The sequence below is a fragment of the Polypterus senegalus genome, chromosome 2 (assembly GCF_016835505.1).
Source record: "Polypterus senegalus isolate Bchr_013 chromosome 2, ASM1683550v1, whole genome shotgun sequence".
Classification (NCBI taxonomy): Eukaryota; Metazoa; Chordata; class Cladistia; order Polypteriformes; family Polypteridae; genus Polypterus; species Polypterus senegalus.
Genome location: NC_053155.1, coordinates 78,502,198 through 78,525,940, shown reverse-complemented (window position 1 = coordinate 78,525,940; position 23,743 = coordinate 78,502,198). Strand labels below are relative to the sequence as shown.

The window sequence follows — 23,743 nt, the reverse complement described above, 5'->3', positions numbered from 1 at the left end:
AAAGAAATATGCTTTTGGAGGACACCCAACTGACATTACTATTTGGCATAATATGTTGTATTTTGTATGTTGTATACCTACTGTGTGCCATTTACTGTATTCTTGTAGGTATTCTCAACAGTAATTGGTAATTCTACCAAGCATCCTCTGAGTTTGTTTCAGTTTTGCTGTTTAAGTATTCACTTAATATAATACCAGTGATGTTGTGTGAGTCAATATTCCTACTTCCTTATTTTTATTTTTAAGTTTTTAACATCTCCTCAGATTTGGACATACTTGGTCTTTTTGCATAAGTCTGTCAGTTTCTTGCCGCCATCCTTTGCTCAGTTTGGAGTATTTTCTCCTTATCTTTCTTTTATTTCACTTTGCACATTCTGGCTGTGTGTCCACATCCTCCATTTGTGAAACATACAAGTTCACATACTTAACTCATAGCTCAGATTGTGCTTCATGTTTATTTACAGTTTGTATGGGTACTTTGGTTTACTCCCACACATTCTGGTGACTCCTCCAGTGTTAGGGATTAGCATCGAGTCCAAAGTTGGTTCCTGCCTTGTACCTAAGATTCAAATTTAGAAATTAACTGCACTGATAAAAAAGGCCCTACATTACCATACCTAATAAATACATTTTGGACTGTTAGAAAACTTTTTTTTTTATCTGTTTCTTATTTACCCTGTGTTGTTTTTAGTGATGACTGAGAAAAATATTTAATCTTGTGTTTTGATGGAGAATGGAGATCACAAAATTTATATTATAAGAAGAACATTATTGGACAACCGAAATTACTATTAACACATTCATGAAAATAATTCAAGGTACTCATGTCAGTGAATCCCATTTCATCTCTTTATCTATTGTGATATGAAGAGACAAGAGACATGGCAAGGTGTGGGGCAGCCACCTGTATAATTCTGTATCCTGGCTGCAAAAAGTAAATGTTTTTAGATTGAGTCAAGTTTACAAGACAGAGTCCAAAACAGAACTGAATTCCAGGGAAAAGGTGTGAGGCTTTATAGGAAGTTCTGGGGGAAGTGATGTCGTCCTTGGGACCGGAAGTGATGTCATCCTCGGGCCCCATGACCAGAAATGATGTCATCCTCGTGACCGGAAGTGGGGTGTCCCAAGTCGAGGCGGTGGCTCCTGGTGGGATTTCCCGGGAAAGGTCTGCAGGGAACTTGGCACACGTGTGTGACAGTATATTCACTGTATTTAACACTGTCATTGTATCTAAGGCCAGAAACTGTCCAATCAGCAGATGGAAGAACATTATCCAATGAAATGAACTTCTAGAGCTTTGTAAATTTTTTAATATGAACACAATTTTCTTGGTTCCAATTGGACATTCAGATAGTGTCAGTGATGGTTTTATGTTGTTTAGTATCGTATTGTTTGTTTATACTCTTGTTTATTTTTAAAATTAACGTTTAAATCAATGTAATCATTTCACCCATTCAAGGTACTCTAATTGATTTTCAGGCTTACAGTTTTTAGAAAAAAAAGAAACACCTGCAAGTTTGATTTTACTCAAATGATTCTAATTTTACTAATGTGCCAATCAGCCGTGTTCAGGCACTGGGTTAGCAGGACTGCTTAATTTTGTATTCTCTGTTAGATGCCGTTGTGACCCAGTAAGGCAACCTACGGGTTTGAATATGAAGTAGGCTACGATTGGTGGCCAACAAAGAAAAGGAATGAAGAGTTAAAAGATAATTTCATGGTAGTCATAAACCAAATGAGTGTCATTATTCTGAATAAACTGAAGTAGTGAGATTGCAGGGTCTGCATGTCCTTGATATAGTTATGTGTTGACCAGCTCTTGGATTAAAATGTTTACATTTGTGGTTGGACAAGGATGTTCAAATAATCTTCTGTGTTTGTTTTTTTTTGAAGGCAATTAAAGGTGACCTGCACAGCATCAAACATACCTGAATGAAAACACTGAAAACCCCTTACGTGATCCTTTCCCTGAAGACCCCTCTTTCTTAAGAAGTCTTAATTCAAAGTGCTGCTATCAGGTTTAGTGTAAGAAGAGAGAATTTCAGCAGGACAGGGATGGATGACATTTTCACTCAGTGCCGAGAAGGGAATGCTGTGGCAGTGCGATTGTGGTTGGACAACACAGAAAATGATTTAAACCAAGGGTGAGTATTTCCAGTTTGTGACATGAAAGTATGTGAATTTTAGTAAGGAATGTGTATTCATTCACACAATGCTGTACCTATATATCAGTTTTATAATACGTTTATGGGATATAATATTTACATAAACATTTAGTTGAATAAATGGTATTTATACCCAGTTCTCTTTTTTGATGTCTTTAAATGACAATTTCACTTCCATCTTATGACTATAAATGTTTAGGCAGCTGTGTAAAGTTGGGCGCTACACTTGGCGTAGTAAATAATTAGCACTGCTCCTTCCTACATTTGTCTACCTTGAGTTTTCTTCTATGATCCAAAAGCATGTACTGTATTTTAGGTTAATTGAGACCTATAAATTGACATATGATTTAACCCATGATTCTTTTCTGTTTTGGACTATTGTCCCATCTAAGGTTGGCTCCTACTTTATGCCCAATGCATGCTGGGATAGGGTGCCATTCGCCTTATCTTTGAATTTGGCTGAGTGGTTCCAGTAAATGGATGGGTGGAGGTCAAATTTAAAGTTAGGCACCATTTCTACATTCTTGAACTGGTTTTAGATAAACTTTGATTCTAGCTTAGTGCATATTCAGAAAAATGTGCTAATTAAGGGATATCAGAAATCTAGTCAGTTGTTTGATCCCAAGAGTTTTTACACAGTAGTTTTGTTAATCAAATGTCACCTATCATTTGTAATTTGAAACATTGGATACAGTGACTTCATTTTAGGAGTCAGTAAGCTGGGTGTGCACAAAACTTGCTCATTTTATTGTTCATAAGGAGCGGATTCAGTTGACCCATAACCAGTCCCTGTAGTTTTTGGTGTCCCACACACTGGCAAATGTTGGTTTTTTTAAGTTGTCAATGTTTAGGGATAGCTAGACCTTGTCATCTTTGGGAGACATCTTGCCAAGACAGAATTCAAAGTACACATTGACTCGGTGAGGAAGAATATCAAACGGTGTGTTGTTCTCTAATGTTACAAATTCAGTTAATAGTATCATACTGGATTTTTGTTGTTTTCCACATCCTTGTTCTGAAACTAGCCTGTCAGGTCATAGTGATGTGTTGCATTTTAAGTGAAAGTGTCATGTTCAAACTTTCCAGCTTTTGAAAAGCAATTTTATATTTTTCATTCAGACAAGTCATTTACAAAAATGATGTATCATGTTGTATTCATTTGCGCAAACTTTATTGTGCCTTTGCAACATTTTGTTTTGGGACTGTTGATATATGATCCCATGGTGGGTTATACAGTTAGGATGTCACAAAAATTGCTTATCCTACTGCTATGCAACATTAAGTCTTCAGTAGTAAAACGTACACATTTGAAAGCCTGAAATGGAAAGATTTACTAATTTTTGCAATTCTTTTTTAACATAAGAGACATTAAAATATTCACCCATTTCTTGAATTGGGCCAATGTCTTTAGCATTGAAGCCATGCAGACCCCTATATGGCAAGCCATTTTACATTTGTCTCGTGTGAATTTCTGTTTTTCATGTGTATGGCTGCATTTTTGAATTCCATATCTCTCTAATTCCAATTAACTAAATGATTTGAAATATGTCTTACATATTTAAAGTGTCGTTTTGATTTGTCAGATTGTAATTATAATTGGTGAAAAGAAAGCATGTTAAAATGGTTAGCCATATGCACTAGAATCCATAGAGAATAGTTGAGGCTTACAATTTATAGTGAACGAACTGGCGCTAAAGAGAGTACTGCCTGTAGTTTTATTAATTTGTTGGAATTAAACTCCAAGTTGTGCCTTCTGTCTAACACACTTTTGTTGTGTTGTTTATCCAGCTGATCTGCCACACTAAGGACAATTCCGTAAATGTTTTATACTATTGGTTCTCAAAATGTTCCAAAGGTTGGTATTTAAGCTGTACATCCATAATAACCCTGCAATCTGACGACATTGACATAGTAAAAGTGGCATGCATCATCTAAGACAAGGAATTAAGAAACTGTATTCACCAGGTTCAGATTCTCCAGGCACAACCTGCACAATGACAGTGGTTAATTGAAGCCTGAAGAAGTGTCAAGAGAAAGTACAATAGCTAGAGACAAGTTAGTGCAGAACAGATAGGAGTGAAATTAAAATAAAATGTGGCACTGTGTGAAAGAAAGTCAGATAGTGTGCTCACAGAGGTAGTTTTAGACGCATTTCTCATAACTGTAACAGTCAGAAGTTAATTTAAGAGTCAGACTTTTAGAAATAAATGCCTATATTTACACATCAGGGTCAAAGTAATTTCTATTATTAAAAAAAAATCTTGGAAGGAGACAATACGTGATTTTCTCGGAGACACTTTAACGTCCTGCGGGACAAGGCAGTGAGTCAAAAGGACAACTGCTATACAGTCTTTTAAGTGATTAATACACAGCGCAACAAGCAGAACATGCAGCTCGGCCAGCAGCTGATCTGACCGCGTCTCCTTCACAACGTGAGCAGCAGAGATGCAAAGTGGCAGGCGTGTAGCGCGCCCCCATAGCGGGTGAGCAAGCACAGTGAGCAGGGGGCAAAGCCCCCTAGTTGTTCTAAAATGATGATCTTTGCCTGCAGACTAATTGACTTGCACTTGTAAACTACTTGTGGTGGTTCACTGACCACCCTTGAGAACCACTGATCTGTATAGCTAACAGTGTTACAGATATTTTCACAGAACCTTTGTCAGAAGATGTTAAAATTAAAAATTGTTGTAGGCCATCAGACTATTAATACTGTAAAAATTATAAGTGTAATAGGAAATTTTGTAACTTCAGACTAGCAGACTATCGGTTTTTTTTCAGTAAACTCTATATTCTTGGAGAGATTAATTATTATTTTATTTGTGCCTTTTATTTTAATTTAGTGATGATCATGGCTTTAGCCCACTTCACTGGGCTTGTCGAGAAGGCAGATCAAATGTTGTAGATATGCTTATTATGAGAGGAGCTCGAATCAATGTGATGAACCGTGGAGATGACACTCCTCTTCATCTTGCATCTAGCCATGGTCATCGTGACATTGTCAGCAAGGTAACTTCTTTTTATTGTAATCAACTGTAATGGTGAACTCATGAAGTCAGTTCACCTATGAAAATAACAAGCAAAATATGGTATAATTTATTAGGTAATAGAAAAGGAGCTATTTGTATAAAGTTGTACTCATTGCCTAATATTGTTAGAAATTTACCAGACTGTAGTTGTTTTTGTATCTAAAAATGTAAAAGTTTCAGGTTAATGTGTCCACCTTGTAAAAGGATTCTAGTGATTATTGTACACTTTGTCTTCCAGTTAATACAGTGTAAAGCAGACTGCAATGCAGTAAATGAACATGGTAATACACCTCTCCATTATGCATGCTTCTGGGGACAAGAACAGGTTGCTGAGGTAAGCATTCCAATATTTCAAGTCAGATGTGGTAGGGGGCATGATACATACATTATCAACTATTACTTGTTAAAAGCTAGGGGATAGATGATCACTGTAAACATGTCTAAAATATAGAGAGCTTATTTTACTCTAGTCACCAGTCTCATCACCATGGTTAGGCAGCTTTTGTTAAATTTTGCACAAATATATGAGTAATTTACACTTCTATCATTTATCTCTCATACTTGGGTGAAATTTTAGTTAAATTTTACTACAGAGAAACATTTAGATTTCTTAGCTGAACAAATAGCATCTGGTCTTCAGTGAGACTTTTGCAAGGTCTGTAACTGATTAAATGCATCTTTTAAAATCAAAAAAGAAGAAAACATAGTTTATAAACAGCTTGCATATTGTACATGTTTTAATGTCAGTAGTACCTGGAAAAATTCAACAATAAACTGCACATTCAGGGGTTAAAATGTAGTTCTTCATAAATGTATTTTATTTCTCAGCATTTATCATCTCACCTTTGATAGGATTTGCTGGCTAATGGTGCACAAGTTAGTATCTGCAATAAATACGGAGAAACACCACTGGACAAAGCAAAGCCACACCTCCAGGAACGTCTTAAAGGTAAGGTCTTATCAGTGTAAAACTGAATATGATGTAAACTCTTCTTATAATATTCAGTCATCCATAATCAGACCTATTTAAATATTTCATGGGTGTATTTCATTTATTTATTTATGGGCATAGACGTTGCATTTCATAAAATTATTTGCAATCCACTATTATATAAAACAAAGTATTATATTTACTGTATGTAGTAGTGGATTTAAAGAGAAGAATCATCAGGACAGCCCCCTCCATGCTGCAAGTGTAAATAAATAGCAATTAATAATGAGGAAGCCGGTTTACAATGGCAAGATTAATATCATAGTCATAATTATCTTCACTCTTAATATCCTCATAAGAGTGACAGTAGCCATGCATTGAGCTAGGTTGACCAGGCCACTCTTTCCATGGTGAGACACACTCAGACCACCTGAAAAATAGAATTTCTCCAGTCTGTGTCTTGCCCTGAGTATTTTACCAGTGGGTGTAGCTTTTTGACTACATATCCAGACCACTTATCTAGCTTCTGTCAATATGGAGAAACAACATTTGCACTGTGAGGTCTTCCCATGATGCTGAACTCCTCACCCATTCATGGGGTGTGACCCCCATATCCCTGCACATCATATTCATTTTGGCCACTTGTGCATGTGAGCTTATTTTACTGGTCACCACCAGCTGCTTGTGACCATGGGGTAAGAATGGGCTTGTAGAATGATTTGTAAGTTTCCTCTAAGGACTTAACTTCCTCTTCACCAATAGAGTCAAGTACATCTTCTGCCTTTGCATCAATTTTTTGGTCTGTGATAGAGAATCATAATCAGAATTCACTTTATTGGCCAGGTGCAGTAATGTGTACTAGGAATTTGTCTTTATAGTGTCGGTGCAACATACAAGTACAACATAGAATACAAAATCTAAATGTACGAAGATAAAATTATAAAATATGATATACAGTAGCATACAAGGGTAATACAAAAAATAATGAGATAGTACAATTAAAATGTCCAGGCAGTCTAGTGTACATGTATATATAGATACCGAGTACACAGTCGGACCTGATTAGTAAGAATAACTGCACGTGGGAAAAAACTTTTTAGGTGATGAGTTGTTGTAACTTTTACTGCATGAAGACGTTTGCCAGTGGGAAGTCTTTGGAACAAGTGATGCCCTGGGTGATCTGGATCAGCAATGATCTTTGTGTGAGGTAAGTTCGAACACAGGCACCAAACCAGACAGTTACATATGAGGTCAGAATGGACTTGATAATGGCTGTGTTGAATTGAACCAGTATTGCTTGATCATTCTCTTATGATCTTTCTAAATAATGTAGGTGATGTTACTGTCCCACTTAAGGTTTTGTGATATTACAGTATCTAGAAATTTAAATGACTCTGTTATCCCAGTGGCTCAGACATTTAAAGCAAGTGATAGGTAAGCAGGTGACTGTTTCCTAAAATCAATTATCATCTCCTGAGTTTTTTGAATGTTAAGGACCAAATTAATATGGCTGCACCACAATGTTAGAGGGGCATGGCCTCAGATTTGGAGGTGTTTCTTCTAACCCCAATCCTATCAGAACCATATATAAACTGTTCCAGTGTGCACTTTATTCAGTCTAATGAAGCCAAGAGGATAATGAATACTGATAATAAAGGCTAATATGTACACGAAGAAAAACAAGTTTTTTTTTTTTTGTTTTTTTTTTTGTGAACATAAATGTATTTTATTCTGTGATTCTTTGCCTTGCGATCATTAAGCTGGACCATAAACTAATCATTGCAAATTTTGATGTAGAGCCACAATGGTAATAAATCCAGAGGGAACTGTATATGTAGGCTGACATGGGAGTACCTATCAATCCCCAGAGAGGAGCTGGAGCATGTTTCAGGTGAAAATTAGTTTTTGTCTGCCCAGCTCAGCTTGTTACTACTGCAGCTCAAACCAGAAGTAGCAGTTAAAGCAGCACAAAATCAAGGTTCTGATATCTCCTTGTTTCTACAACAAATATATTAAAATGTAGAAATTGATGGCATATTATGGAAGTTGATCAGGTCTTTTTCAAATTTTTAATTTGCACATAAAATAGTGTGGTTCAGGAATTCTATGTTTCAGACTGTACTTGACCTAAGAATGAAATATAGAGGTCTCCAAAGGTGCAGACCCTTGACGACTTCCATGAAGGTTAAAAAGGGCTGGAATATATAATCATATAAGCACTGAAGCAGCCAACAATGCAATTTCTGCCTTAAAAGTATTTCTAAAATAGAAATTAGAATGTTGTAAGGATATTAATTTTAATAGTATTAATTTTCTAATCTAAACAAAAGTAAAATAACTGCCTATTAACATCTTGTTTGATGCTTTCTGTCATGTAGTAGAAATTAAATTTGAATAAATATTTGTGTTTTCTTGTAATTATGACTCCTACATATCTGAAAGATTCTGGGATGATTAACAAAGTGGTCTAATTTAATATGTTGGGCAAGAGAGTTGAGTAGGAAGTACACAGTTATTCAAATTTGAACTCATCAATATTTCCCGACCTTATTCTCTAATTTAACATGTAATTTTTGGAACTTATGGGAACAGGACCTATTAATTAATATCTCTGTCAAGGAATGTATCAGTTATTGATAACATGCATTCATTATCATCAGACTGTGCGAAGCATAGTGCAGTTCATTTTAAAACTGTGCATTGTACATGTCTTTCATTTAAATTGATTTAAAATACAGTACATTAAGGATTGGACATTGCTTGTCAATAATGTCCTTAAGCACTGGGCTTAATAAATTATCATCATCAAACAATTTGCAAATGAAGGCACTAATCTACTCTTCCTAACTAAGATGAAAAACAATGCTTTAAATTGTATCTAAAACTATAAAAAATCATTTTCTTTGTGAAGAAAAGTGTAGAAACTTTTTCAATATTTGACCAGAATGACTAATGTAATTATAAAATAAGTCTGTCAGGAATCTGGCTTATTTTTTTCTTCTTCTAAATTTTTTTAAATTTGTATAGCCACACAAAAATACAGCCATTCCAAGGCAATATACATATAAAACTACATGAAATATGACAACAAAATAACTCTTTCTTATATTATTATGAGGACAAGGCTCATGCAGAATATTCCTTGGAAAAAATGTGGGAGGATGCACATTAAATTAGTAGATTTCATACGGGTGATTAAGCAAGAATGCTTTATAGCAAGGTTCGCTTGGAATGCTGCTGTGTCTAACAATAATAATAACAATAAAGTCAAAAGTGCATAGTAAACTAGGGGAAATTCTGTTTGAGGTTTTGCCTAACAGAAAATGGTTTATAGATTTAAGCTAAAGAATTCCTGAGCCTTGAACAGGAAGTGTCAGCTAAATAAAGAAAATACAAATGCATTATAGATTTCAGCTATCAAGACACTGCAGCATTTACAGAGGAAATCCAACGATCTAACGATACAGAAGAGAAGTCAAGAGTTAATAGCTGTAATTCAACTGTTTAAAGAAAGTACTTTTCTGAATATTTTTTCACTAAGTTTTTAGAAGACTGCAGCATGTGAGCTCAGTCACAAATCGTATAAGATGTGTTACAGTGTCTTGCCAATATTGCTGTATACAGAATATTATCTTATTTTGAATTAGCCTGATATGCATGTTATTGTATTTAGAGTTTTACTAAGTGACCAGTGCAGAATAAATAATCACATCTCTTCAATACTCTATAGCATGTTGGGGGACCATTCATTTTGTACTTAATGGTTTGTGCAATAGTTACAGTATACCATAAATGTCAACAGACAAATGTCTGTGACATAAAAATAGAAACCCTTTTAAAAACTATGTTCGTTCTGTAGTTTCTCTGTTTCACAGAACCATCCTAGTATATAGTAATTTGTCTGATTTAACACAGTTTGTCACACAGCATCATTAATTCCAATATTTATATTAATTATTATCCATACAGAATAATTGCAAGGACAGTGGCAAAACAATTTTGTATTCAATAATATACAATACATTTCACACTTCATGTTGATTAGAATAGATTTGCAAGCAGTGCATTGAACCAGTGCCAGCATTGTTCGTAGCAATAGCAAATTGTTTTTGTAAATGTGGTTTCTTTTCACATATAAAAAATATGCAATAAGACTAATAAAGCAGTGAATGCACTTACTTATAAAAAATGAAAACCCAGAGATGGGTTTTAGATTGTTGTAAATAAACTCCCAACACATCACTGAAGAGGTCAATATTGTTTACTATTAAACATCTTGAAGCAAACTGAGTAGGACAGCATTTGGTTCCAGTAGTTTAACATTTAGTTTCTGGTTCAAGTAAAAAGTAAACTGTTTAGTGCAAATAAAGCTATATTTAAAACTACAAAGTAATCAGGCACCATACCAGCTTATATAGATAGATAGATAGATAGACAGAGAGAAGTTGGGAACATGCACTAATAGTACATTGCTGCACCCACCACATGTCCAGCCACCTGGATTGGGACCCAAGTGTAGCGGGTGATGCCTCAGCATCACACTGGAACAGTGTGAGGTTTTGTACAGTGGCTGGAGTGCCATTCCTGCCATCAACCCTCAAGTTTTCACTGCAAGTTGTAGGACCTGCTTTCAGGGCTGGATGCAGATTAACGTCATACCCAGGATGAGGCAATTGTAGGTTAAGGGCCTTGCTCAAGGGCCCAAAGGAGTAGATACATTGTACTGAATTTCTTTAATGCATAAACTAGAAAAAACAAACTTCTTTTTCAGTAATTTAGTAAAATATTTTAGGATACATTTCCCTAAAAACCTTTAACATTGCACTTGTAATTAACAGTAACAGAAAAAACACACCATAATCTTGTTGTTCAATGTGACTGGTTTCTTTTAGCCTTCTTAAGTATGCACCAGTATTTCCAAGTATATGATCCTGAATTCAGTGAAGATGTGGCAACAATTTTGAAAAAACATTCACCATGTTAGACCGCTGTTAATTGAAGCATTTCCTTAGTTTAGCTGTCAGTTGCTTATTTATAAGGAAACTTTTAAGCAAATTATTGTAGAATTTTATGCAAGATACCTTTATTGTCACTGTACAATGCAATAAAATATTTCTAACTAGCCCGCTGCATAATCAGGCCGCTTTTTAAATGATTTTTAAGCACAGAGGAAAAAATAAACATTTGAAAAATCCGTAATTTAATAAACCACCAAGAAAAGTAACATTGCAACAATGCACGCTACGAAGCAACATACAATTGTCCGTGACTGAAAACCGGAGGAGCACCTTCTCCTTCCAAAGTGAAGGACGGGTTGAACGGCGCTCGTTCAGTACGCACTGCCGCTTATGTGCCGCCCCAACTCCCTACCTGAGTCGCTTTTGTCTGTGTACAGTCCACACGCACCTGTGAGTCACGTTGACTGTTAATTTTCCAAACACCGCCTCAGTCGGTTTCCACGTTGACTTTTCATTGTTCTTTGCGGTTCTGGGTGCTTTTTTATATATAATCCACCAAGTCATCCGACCATGGGGGGGCTTTACAAAGGGCAGGAACGTAATCAGTCCGCGCGTATGACCCGCACGTACTGGGAATTTCTCGTTCGTGGGGAACAATCGCAAGCCACCGTCTCCATCACGAATGGGGTTCAACGGCTTACGCACGCTGGGTAGACACACGTTGATCCATTCAGTGTAGCGCGCGTGCAGTACCGGACATACAAGTGCATCACAGACCTGTTAATGCTCAATCTCACGTGGCTGAAAGCCACTTGTCCCTCTAAGAATTTGGACACCGACCGCTGTTGGGCCGTGTAACTATTTATCAGGCGGGAGTCTCGTTCATTTTCGGAAATAAGCATCCAAATCGCTCCACTAAGTAAGAACTGCCATGCACCACCACCCACAGAATAAAATACGGAATCGTCCCATATTTGAGAATGAAATTGCGCGTCCCGTGGTCTTGGCCCCCAAGGGATGTGGCCCCCGCTGCAGTATGCGTCCCTTATTTTTTTGTATTAAAAGTGGTAACCGTACCTGTGACTCACGTAGACTTTTCATTGCTTTGTGCGGTTTTGGCTGCCTTTCTATATATATATATAATCCACGAAGACACCCGACCACTTGTGTACAAAGTGCAGGAGCATCTAAGAAGACGCATGTTTGTCGCGGATGCGAATTGCTGTATGTAGCGTGTAAAACAGTTTGCTATGAGCAACAGTTTCGTCGATGACATTTCTCGAAAAAAACCCGACTGACAGAAACAAACAGTTACCTGAAGCAGGAATTTGTATAACATTGAAAGAAGTGTTGTTTCCATGAAATACATTTGAAGCGGCAGCCATGGAGGGCAAAAGAATAGTCAACGTGGCTCACAGCTGGGTTTGGACCGGAGCACAGACCAAAGCAAGTGAGTATGTGTTTGATGAGGTGTTTGATTTGGCGGGCAGTGGTCTGAGGTGCGTTCCTGAGCACGTGGGAGGAGGGGTAGAGTTTCTGGGCGGGGCTTCGTTGTTCCTTTCGCATGGTTTTTCATGGTGGACGCGGTTAGTGTTGAAACCGAAAAGAATAATGAAAAGTCAATGTGGCTTAGACGTGCATGTGGACTCCTAGCACAGACGAAAGGGGCTAACTGGGTGGTCGGTGAGTTTTTGCGTCCGGGCACATGGGTAGGCAGTGTGAATGCGTGAGAGTGAGGGTAGGCGGGCGGTGAAAAGGAGTGTTGGTGGGCAGGAAAGCGTCTTCCGTGTTCCTGCAGGAGCATCTAAGAAGACGCATGTTTGTCGCGGATGCGAATTGCTGTATGTAGCGTGTAAAACAGTTTGCTATGGTGCAAGCGGTCATGCGTTGTAACCGAAAACTCGTAGACTGCTTAGTTCATTGTGTTTTAACCACAGTTGTAAATGCTTGTTTTAAAGAACCCATGAGATACCCCTCGCAAACCGTTTCACACGCTGCATAGGGCGATTCACCTCCGCGAGAAACATGCCTCTATGAACAGTCAACATAGCTCGGAGCTGCATGACATGAACATGGCATTAACCTGACCTGCACCGCATGTGGCCTCCACGACAGACGAATATAAATGACGCCACTTTTTCTGTGTCCTCGCGTCCGACTTGGTGGGCGTGGCCCTGCGAGTAGTCGTCATATACAATGGTCTTGGAGTTGGTGGGCGTTGCTCCTTCCTGCGTGCGCCATAGGTGTCTCACTTGTCGGCTTAGTGAATCTACGCCCCTTCCGGCGTGCTTTTCATGGTTGTCTTGCCTTAGTGAATTATATATATAGATAGATATTCTTTGAAATTAAACATTTGAATTTTTTTTAATTCCTGACTTCAAGTTCATGTTAGTTTTATTAACTACAGTTCTTGGGTAATGATCATAAAATTCTCACATCTGTTTAATCCAATTCAGTGTCTTGCTATCAGTATTAAGCAAAAGGCAGAAAACAGTCCTGCACATGATATCAGTGTATCGAAGGGCCCACAAATGCATAGACCTGCACTCATACAAGTCCAGTTTGCATTTGCCTTTTAACCTAACCAGCATTTCTTTGAAGGAATAAGAGGAAAGCTACACAGTAAACAGTGAGAAAAATAATGTTCTTCATAGGAAACCTTCAAAAGCAGAAGTTCATTTACCAAACATGCATCTTAGTGTAATGTATTTAGAATTTTTAAGCCAGTTTCTTAACAATGTGCAGTGAGGTGCCCTGCATCCCTTTTACTAAAGATAACATAAATGAAATAATTTAACAGTAAATGCTAAAATAATTGTTGCCTGTATATTGTACAGTAGGTACAAATATCTTGTTATTGCAGTAAAATGTTAGAAAGGAATTTAATTGTATTTTAAGTGAGTTGTTTTTTGTTTTATTTTCAGGCATTATTAGCTTAAAATTGCATTATGTTCCTACATCATGCTAAAAGATTGGATGGTATAAATTCACTTGTTCTTGTGAGATCAAACTTCCAATCTGTACTGTTATTTATTTTTTTATGATACCATTCTTTTTAATCTTGTGCTTTCTTTTTATTCCAATCAGGTCAGGCAGAGAAACTAGGACAGAGCCTTGCCAAGATCCCATACAAGGATACTTTCTGGAAGGGAACAACTCGAACTCGTCCACGTAAGATGTTTACACAGTTTTAAAAAATAAATAAAAGCACAAAAACAAATTCCTAGGCATATAGAAAGCATGCATTGGGTTGTGAATTCAGATAATAACACTTATTAAAGTGGAAGCCCTTTCCACTTTCATAGTCTTTTTCTTATTTCACAACTTGTACTAAGCACTATGTAAATTAAATATTTGACCGAAGTGATTACATTCAGTGACACATTCTTCCTAATAAACTAATGAAACACTGAAGATTGGTTCCATATTTAGCATAAAAGTGAAGTAAGTATGTAATAATGATGCATCCCATATGTAATTTATGAATAATCTAATTGTATTAAATATTTATTGGGCTACCACAACCCTCACCAAGGAAAGTGGATGGCAAGATTAGATGAGATGTATTGGACTGAAAAGCACATTAACTTCAGTTCAGTTGTTTAATCTTCAAAGAGAAGTGGTTATCTTTTGAGTTTAAATGAAAAGTTAACTAAGTGAACAGATTTCATATACAGTTAAAACCTGATTAATCAAAGTTCTGAATTATCTGAGGCGAAATTTTAAGTGTGATACACTATTTTTCTTACAATTTATAAAAGATTGACCATGAATAGAGTGCTGAGTGCATAAATGCTATACTTTTAACTTCAACTGTACCAAGCAAGCAGTACAGAAGCTGGTGACTGTGGGAATGTAGTCATGATTCACTCAACCCTCCCTAACTGCAACCCTGGGCTATTGTCCATGTATTACCAGCAGTGACCATGTACACATACTGTACTGTTTCGTTCACTTAGGACTTTTGTGTTTATACAACAATGAGGACTGCACAGAATATCCACAAATCTCATACAAGTGGTCTAAATGCCATTGAAAAAACAGAACATTTGTATATTGAACAGCAGGAACACACTACACCTGCAAGTAGTCTGATGCTGAGGCTGCTGCAGAACATTGCAACATAAAAGTGATACTGTACCATATAAATTGGAAAAATGTTTAATCTGAAATGGCCGAGGCCATCTATTTAATCAGAATTTTCAGATATATAATGTAGCATCAGTCTACATTACCTCAGGTAATCAGGATTCTACTGTATTTGTACTTAATATTTTGTGTTTTACTATAAGTATATAATTTTGCAAAGCAATGAAATGATTTTAAAAAAACTACACTAAACTTAACCAATGTTAACTATGATTACTGTAGGAAAGATGTGTCCAACTTACAAAATTCCCAGACATTGTATATATTAATCTATTTGTAGTACTGCTTTTTCTTTTTCTTTTTTTTTTGATCGCTCATACTCTTGTATTCTGCATGTTGTGATTTTTTTTTTTTTTGGTTAATACATCTAGGAAATGGAACTCTAAATAAGCATGCTGGAATTGATTTCAAACAACTTTCCTTGAGCAACAAAATTAATGACAACCACTCTGGAGAGGTATGAAGAATATTGTATGGGGGAATATAGTTGAAAGAACCAACACCTGAATTACACAAACTGGTTCACAGGGCTCTGAGTAAAGTAATGTAAAGCATGTTGTATTGAGGACAATTTTTTTTCAAATGAGTTCATTCATTTGTTTGACAATTATTCATTATAATTTTAGACATCTTCTTTTTCTATATGTCTTATTGCAATACATTGTCAGACATTGTTGTAACAATTCATAGTTTTCTCATAAAGCGCACAGTTGGAGATTTTCTTCCTGTTTTATTGAGTGACATAACTGAAGTAACATGATGAACAAAAGTTCTTTAGTTTTATTTATGTTCCATGAGTAACTTAACCACAGTCCCAGAAGAAGAACTAGCCCAAGTTCCTTTCCAAACAAGCTAAAAAAAACATTTCCAAAGTACATAATCACAAACACAGCTGTTTTTTAGATGATGGGGTTATGGGGCAGTGGGTCCCATTCCAAATTTTACAGTCCATCCCAAACAAAAGATATCTCCCTTCAGCATTTTACTATGAAAGCAAATACCTGCCTGTGATTTCAACTGGCCTCAACTAAATTTTGTCTCCTTCTTAGTCTCGGAGCATTCCATTTTCTCTCCTCCTAGCTTCCAACCCTGACACATGGTATATACAGCCTTTGTCAATAAATGTAGTTTGTTGAGAGATTATTTTGAACTATTGGAAAGTAATTGACTTCAGTATTCAATTCTAGTTGAAGCAGATTCATACATTTTTCTTCTTCTAGTAAAATATTTTCAACCCTGTACAATTTCAAAGCTGAATATATGTATAATATTTATAACTATTCAGTATGAGTATAAATAGAAAACAAAAAAATGTTTTTAACAAATTAAGAAAAAATTGAGTCTAAGCTCACCTTTATTTCAGTTTTTATTAGTGTCTGTCAAATTGTGCATTGTTTTATAAAACAATTTTATGATTGTTTACTAGCAGTTTAAAGGGAAGTAGTTTTCATTTGGATTAATCAGCATGAAGCATTTTTGGTTCAAGCACACTCTTTATGGCTTTTTTACATCCTTCCTTTGCCTACTTAGATTAGCAATTTTTCTCTCACACCCCTGGGGAACTTGGTTAGACATTTCTGAAGTGCCATTTTAGTAAATGAGAAGCTTCTGGGTCAGGCTGTAGTTTCCTGTGACCCTGCAACTGAATCAGTGGGTTCATACAATGGATCAGTTGATGATTTGTCTTCGTGGTGTATTCCGTTACTCTCTTTACTCTTTAATTATGTTAGTTTTAGTTGCTTTCTCAGTCTGAAATGTTTCTACTGATATGGATGTCTTTTAGTAAATAAAATGCACATTTTCAGTGTCATGTTTGTGAAAATTCACAGTATACCCTGTGAATTTTCCAGTTGTAACAATTTTTTATTGAAATATCGGTTGTAATGGGACAGTACCCTGGTGGCATTTCTCCATACCTAATGTTCTTTGAAAGGGTACAAAAACGCCAAACATATATTTCAGAAAAACACAAGGAGAATGCAAAGTAAACAAAACCCAAATAGTTTCTTCCTGCCTTTCTGGGCCTTCCTATATGAATGTTGGATCTTTCTTTACGTGGTGGAGTGGCTCATTCACCTCTTAACGGCACAAACCCACACTATTTTCTCACCTCACACATCTCTCAGGAGGCCACTGGCCTTCCGTCCTTAACAATAACAACAGCCTTTACTTATATAGCACATTTTCATACAAATAATGTAGCTCAAAGTGTAGTTAAAGATGCAGCACAGTTGTATTCAAGCACCGTGTGCTGTCGTACCTAAGAGACTGGCAGTTGGCAACTTTGGCAAGTTGTTTCTTTTAAATGGTGAATATCTAGGACTGTATGCTGTCCCCTCTTACACAGTCCTCTCTGACAGTTGTTATATATATTTGTATATTCTGGGCACCTATTTAGGTTATCTGCCATTAACTGTCGTGGGAGAATGTTACACCTGTCTATCCAGGCCATTACTCCGTTGCTGCTGCTTTATCCTTGTGTGACACAAAGAATGGACAGGGTTTGTTGCTTCTTAGCAGCTCTGCTATCCTAAGTTAACTTTTTCCATCTCTGACATAGTAGAATTGTGTATGCCTTGCTGTCTATCTCTCTCATATGGAGGTGTTTTTGCAGAATTTTACCCAGGCCTGTGCCATACTGGTGGTGCACGTACCAGCTAGGCATCCCTTCAGAAACTCAGTAAATAAAATTGATCAAATAGAAGTTTAATATGAAGAGGTATATGGTTCTTAATAGATACTTAAAAACCAGTTTAAGCAGTTACAAAAATATGCATATCGGAATTTTTCATTTCAGTACATTATTTTCTTGTATAGGTTGATTTTTTTTTTTTTCTTTTTTTGTGTAGCTCTGGAAAGGTCGATGGCAAGGAAATGATATTGTAGTTAAGGTGTTAAAGGTTAGAGACTGGAGTACAAGAAAAAGCAGAGACTTCAATGAAGAATACCCTAAACTCAGGTATGTAAAAGTACTGTGGTTAGTTTTTTATTATTGATGATTTATTTATCTCAGTAAACTTAGGGCATCATTCAAATGAACATACTTTATTTAAGGAGCTCCGTTAGGATTTTGTGTTTTGATCGAATCATTTAGTCTTGCTGAAAACTGGTGTGCAACCATTACCTGTGTGCAAAGTGGGAAGAAGTGTCTGATTTTTTTTTTTTTCTGTTATGGCCATTATATAATTATTTGCTTATCTGTCTAAAAAATATCTATAAAATGCAAAGTTGACTGACTGATTCACTCACTCATCAACAAAAACCTTATTTGCCATTTAGCTTAAAAACTGATATTTGCCAATAAATATCCACTAAAAAAGGACATTTCAAAATATCAATGTTTATGGTAATCGCCCACCCACAATAGAAAAACTAAATATCCCAAAATCTCAAACATGCCTTGATGGATTTGTTTGAAATTTGGTGATGTTGTACAAAAAAAAAACAAAATGTAGCTGACAAATAGGCTTGAGCAATATATTGAGTGCCACAATATGAATGATATTTTTTAGTTTGTCGTTTGAAAATAAAACTATTCAGATATATTAAGTTGGCAAAAGGAACTTAAGACATCAGCAGTGGTAGGCAGAGTTAGCGAGACAACATCAGAGAGAGACGGAAAGCACCACTTTACTTAATATAACGTCATTATATATAGCACTTTAAACAAGTATTGTCACAAACCAGCTTTTAAAATACAATGTTACTTTAACAAAAAAACAAATGTTGTATATAGCATACTTGTGCTACAGTCACAAGCGCCAGCATGAGCTGCAACTGGTTAAACAACACACTTTATAATAGCTTTATATCTAGCTGTCTGTTCACTTTGTGAAGTGTGTGCAACATGTTTGAGCGGTTTACTTCCCTAGCTTTCACGTAAGTGTGCTTGTTGTTTTGTTCCCTGGTTTCCTCAGATAATCTCCAGTGTTTCTGCCCCATTGTTTACCCTCTCCGCTTGTCCTGTGATGGACTGGCTTTGAATCTCTACCTAGATGATGTCTTTTGTAACAGATTATTATCTGGATATTTGTTAGTTGTGAGTAAACAGCATGTACAAGGGTATCCCATTTCTGTCCCATTATTACAATTAAGTTGGTTTTGTATACTGAGATATATTCTAACTAAAGCCCACCTCCTGCCTAGCAACAGTGGCAGAAAAGGAGGCAGAAGTGCATAGTGTTGTCCATAATGATTTAGTGCCAAAAAATGTACAAATGTTACATCCATTGTTTGGAAATGGTTTGGCTGTATACAAAATAATACAGAAGAATAGACTGTTGTATGCAAACTTTACAAGAGGGAATAGAAATGAAGATGGGCAACACGTCAAACCATAGTCAATCATTTGAAAACAGAACATGTAACAAAGTATGAAGAAAGTATCAAACTTTGCAAGGCCTTTGCTCAAAACGCAACAAAGCACACTGCTGCAAAACAAACCACGTAGACAGCAATGTTCTCTTGTTGCATATCATATGAATAGACAAGCCCCAAATGGAAGGAAATGGCAGCTGCGTGACTTACCACATTGCAGATATGGTTCCTATTGCTACTGTTCAAAAACAAGGATTTCAGAAGATACTGAGGATGATTGATCCCAAATATGTATTTCCCATTCGGAAATAATTTTCCGAAAAAGCGCTGTCCAGGCTGTGTGATGAGGTGAAGGAGAAAATTTTGAATCAGCTTCAGAACGTAAGCCACTTTTCCACCATATCTGATCCGCGGACTAGTTGTACCATGTAACCATACATGAGCCCATTTTATGATGACCAAGCAAGCTAGCAGATTTTGTATTTTGCTTGTCTGTCTTTTTGTGCTGTATCATTAAGTGTAAGAGGTAAGTAGTGGTCTTATGAGCCAGCTCTATAAATATGATTGAAGGTGGACCACTTATGCTTTATAAGATAGCAAAGTTTGGTTGCGGAAGGAATTTATTTGTAAAATTGGAAAGGTTCAGGCTGAAGAGGTTTTTTGCATTAGATTGATAGAGCTTTCTCCACAAGTTTCATAATCCTGTATTATCTTAATCATCCTTTGATGCAAAGACCATGTTTTAGTGCTTATAATTAATGGGTGAGATCACTTTATATGGAAGGTGAATAGATGTATACTGTTTTGGCAAGCAGTAATCCTATTGGTTAAGCCTTGATGTTGCTGCCTCTGGCCCACTTTGTAGCCCCGTGACTTGCTTGTTAACCAGATGTAAGCACATATATAATATGTAAATCCTGTTTAAAGTGACAAATGCTATATAAAGTATAAGCCACTTGTATCCACAGATGATTTTATTAGTCTTACTGATAGAGCATGGTAAAATATTGAGGTATTTCAGATAAAAAAAAAAAGTATAATCTTGAGTAATTTTGATTAAACATCTATGATTTATGTTAAACTAAGATTTATTCTATATATTGTGCTTATCTTAGTGGCCCATGGACATTTGTGTGTATGTTGCTTTTTATGTTTGTGAAGCATTACAACTTTAGTGTTACACCACAAGTACAGCAACATTGGGAAACATTTGCCTTGTAAATACCTAGTCAGTAGCAGCTGCCTGGATGGTATTTGAAGGCAAACAGATATTGATTTCTTTATATGCCCCTCTGATTCAGATATATAACTTTTATCAGATCCAAATTGGAGTTCAGTTGCGTATACTCTTAAGCTTCTGATATACATAGATGGACTGGAATGACTCAGGCACCACTACAATGGATATTAGCCAGGCATTTCACTTCTTAAATGAACAATACAGTACACCTAATGCCCAGTTACCTGTTCACTGATGATAATATTATTAGGTGTTGGCAAATTATGGTGATTGCTTTTGGTTTTTTTTTTTCCTTTTTCTTTACAGAATCTTTTCACATCCAAATGTTCTTCCTGTTCTTGGTGCCTGCCAGACTCCTCCTACGCCACAGCCAATCATCATCACACATTGGATGCCTTATGGCTCTCTATACAATGTGCTTCATGAGGGAACAAGTAAGAGATTTTTTTTATTTTTATATTCAATATGGTGTCTACTGGTGTCCATAATATATGTGTAATTACCCTGTAAAAAAACATTTGTTCAATAGTGACCAATAATTGAATTACCCCATTTGACTCTTGATTAAAAGATTATTTTGGTTATTTGTGTTTATTTGTATATATGAAATATATTTTAATCTGAAACATGTATTAGTGAGTTTTGATTTAGAATATGTGTGTTTTCCCAATAGCTTTCCTAAGATACATTAGTGTCATGCTGGTCTAGTCAGGCCAGATGTGATTCTCGAAAAAGAGTGCACATCTACAGACAACTTTTTAAAATGTTTGTATTGAAAACCGGTGCTGAAAAGGCTATGCCTACAGGGTTTCTTCCTAAAAACCCACTCCACATAACTTCACAGCACTTTTGACAGCCTTGATTTCAGGGAGAGAGCAAAAGAAACTGAACAAAAGACTTGACACTGACAGAATAAAGAAAAAAAAGGATTTCAGTAATACAAGGTAACAGACCTTTAATAGTAATTTGTATATTGTAAAGAGTGCATTGACAGAAGAGACAGTCACACGTGCGTGCGCACACATACACAGACACACATAGACCACTACAGCTGCTTGACTTCACGCATTTGAGAAGTGTTTCTGTCTGCTACATTTCTCTGCCATTTTAACTGTTGTACCACTATGTGGCATAGCAACAGCAGATATAGTTTATGAGAAGCATTGGGGCTTATGGATAACTACATGTTAAAACTCTGTGGCTATATTCTATCATGGTTGCACTTTCAGTTAGACCATCCTTTAGTTATTGTTAAGGCATGCTGTCAGAAGTTGGATGCTGCGTAGCATGTTATTCTGCTTGTGTCGTTAGGCAAATTTGTTTATTTGGGTATTTTGCAATTTTTTTTTTTCACAAATATAGCTACTAATTCTTTCAACCCTACATCGAGTCCAATGACATTGTCATAACTGAACAACAGGGCACACATATGGCACCTACAACAATGTATTGTTCACTTTAATTACTATTTTATTGATGTCTTTGATTGCCAGTGTATAATGTGATTTTACATAAAGGTTTTATTCATTGCAACAGGTTATGTTTATTTTTAAGACATGCTGTCAGTGTAGACCGTTCTTTGTAATCAGAAGCTTGCTCTCTGTTGGACCAGTTTAACTAAGAATACCATCACTACTTTGATCTCCACATTTGTGAGACATTGGGTTAGCTTTGAAATGTGACATTCATTGAGTCATCTAATTGTTCCTTCCCAGTTTTAAGGAAATGTCATTTATGGTTGTCTCCAGATGTATATTTTATACAGCTGGCTCTGCAAGACTAGTGTCATGCTGCTTGTTCGGGTACATTTTAGTTACACAATGGTGTTTATATCTACTACCTGACCAGGAGATAAAAGAAGTGAGTATCGGAGTAAACTATATAATGCATACGCATCTCAAAAATAAATCATTTCCTTGTTGCATCATTGAGCTTTCTCTGCATCGCTACCATTCAGAATGGATTACACAAGCCCCTAAAATACTGTTAACATACCTTCACATAACATTCTTAGAACTGCATAAATCCAGTTCAGGATGAAGTTGTGTGGGGGAGTGGCTGGGCCAGAGTCTGTTCAGAAAGAGAATATAAAAATGGTAGTTATCGATAGGATAGCATCTCATGTTAGTCTTGCTGGTCAGTTTATGGTGCCCTGAACAGCAGGATTATAGATCAGTGGACTAATCTAAGAGCACCTGGTTTGTCCATTATCAGTAAAAACTATTCTTTAGTTCACTTCAACTGTGGCAATAATCATAGTAAATAGGCATCACTTTACCAGTGTTGAATCTGATAATGGTTAAATATTTGTAGAGTTACAGCCCCATGATGTACTGGTTAATGCTGCTGCCTCCACACTGGTTCTTCATTAGTAAACTTAATAAATACGTAATTGTGCTCTTTGATGAACTGACACCCCTGAGAGGACCTGAGAGGACCAGTTCCTATATAGTGCCCAGAGCTGCCAGGGTTGGTGCCTGTTCTGCATTCAGTATACAGTACTCAGATGTGGATAGATAATTCAGTTTTAGTATATTAAGTGTAAACTGCTTTTAGGCAGTCAAGTACCCAAGGCCCTTGGTATTTGAACCTTTTTAGTGTTTGTTTTTTCTTCTAGCAAATTTAAAAAGAATGGTAAAGTTTAGCATGTACTTTCTTCTTGCAACTTATGATCATGGCTCTTTCATTATATTGTATTAATGTGATACATTTTTGAATACGTTCCAAAGTATGTTTTTCTAAAACTGCTTGGGTTGACCCAGTTGTGACCTTTGGGTGGCCGTTTTGTGTACAAACGATAAAGTCAGACGTTCCATTTTACAGCAACAATGTCAAAATAATTTAATAATTAAAGGACTGAAGTTTTTATACATTCCATTGCAAGAATTAATACTTCCCGTCTCAATTTTTGTCATTAAGTAGTGAAATAATCTCTGTTTTTTCTTGAAGACCTGCTA

At 36.3% G+C, this 23,743-nt stretch overlaps 1 protein-coding gene across 1 annotated transcript in view; it reads left to right on the top strand.

The window, feature by feature from the left end:
* ilk (integrin-linked kinase) overlaps positions 1–23,743 on the top strand; it is a 49,557-nt gene that overhangs the window by 14,575 nt on the left and 11,239 nt on the right. The window contains exons 2-9 of the mRNA XM_039744042.1: positions 1,894–2,144; positions 5,006–5,171; positions 5,430–5,525; positions 6,044–6,140; positions 14,168–14,251; positions 15,601–15,686; positions 18,079–18,188; positions 21,093–21,220. Of these exons, the coding sequence (XP_039599976.1) occupies positions 2,056–2,144; positions 5,006–5,171; positions 5,430–5,525; positions 6,044–6,140; positions 14,168–14,251; positions 15,601–15,686; positions 18,079–18,188; positions 21,093–21,220 (856 nt within the window). The 5' untranslated portion in view covers positions 1,894–2,055. The remainder of the gene's footprint in view (positions 1–1,893; positions 2,145–5,005; positions 5,172–5,429; positions 5,526–6,043; positions 6,141–14,167; positions 14,252–15,600; positions 15,687–18,078; positions 18,189–21,092; positions 21,221–23,743) is intronic.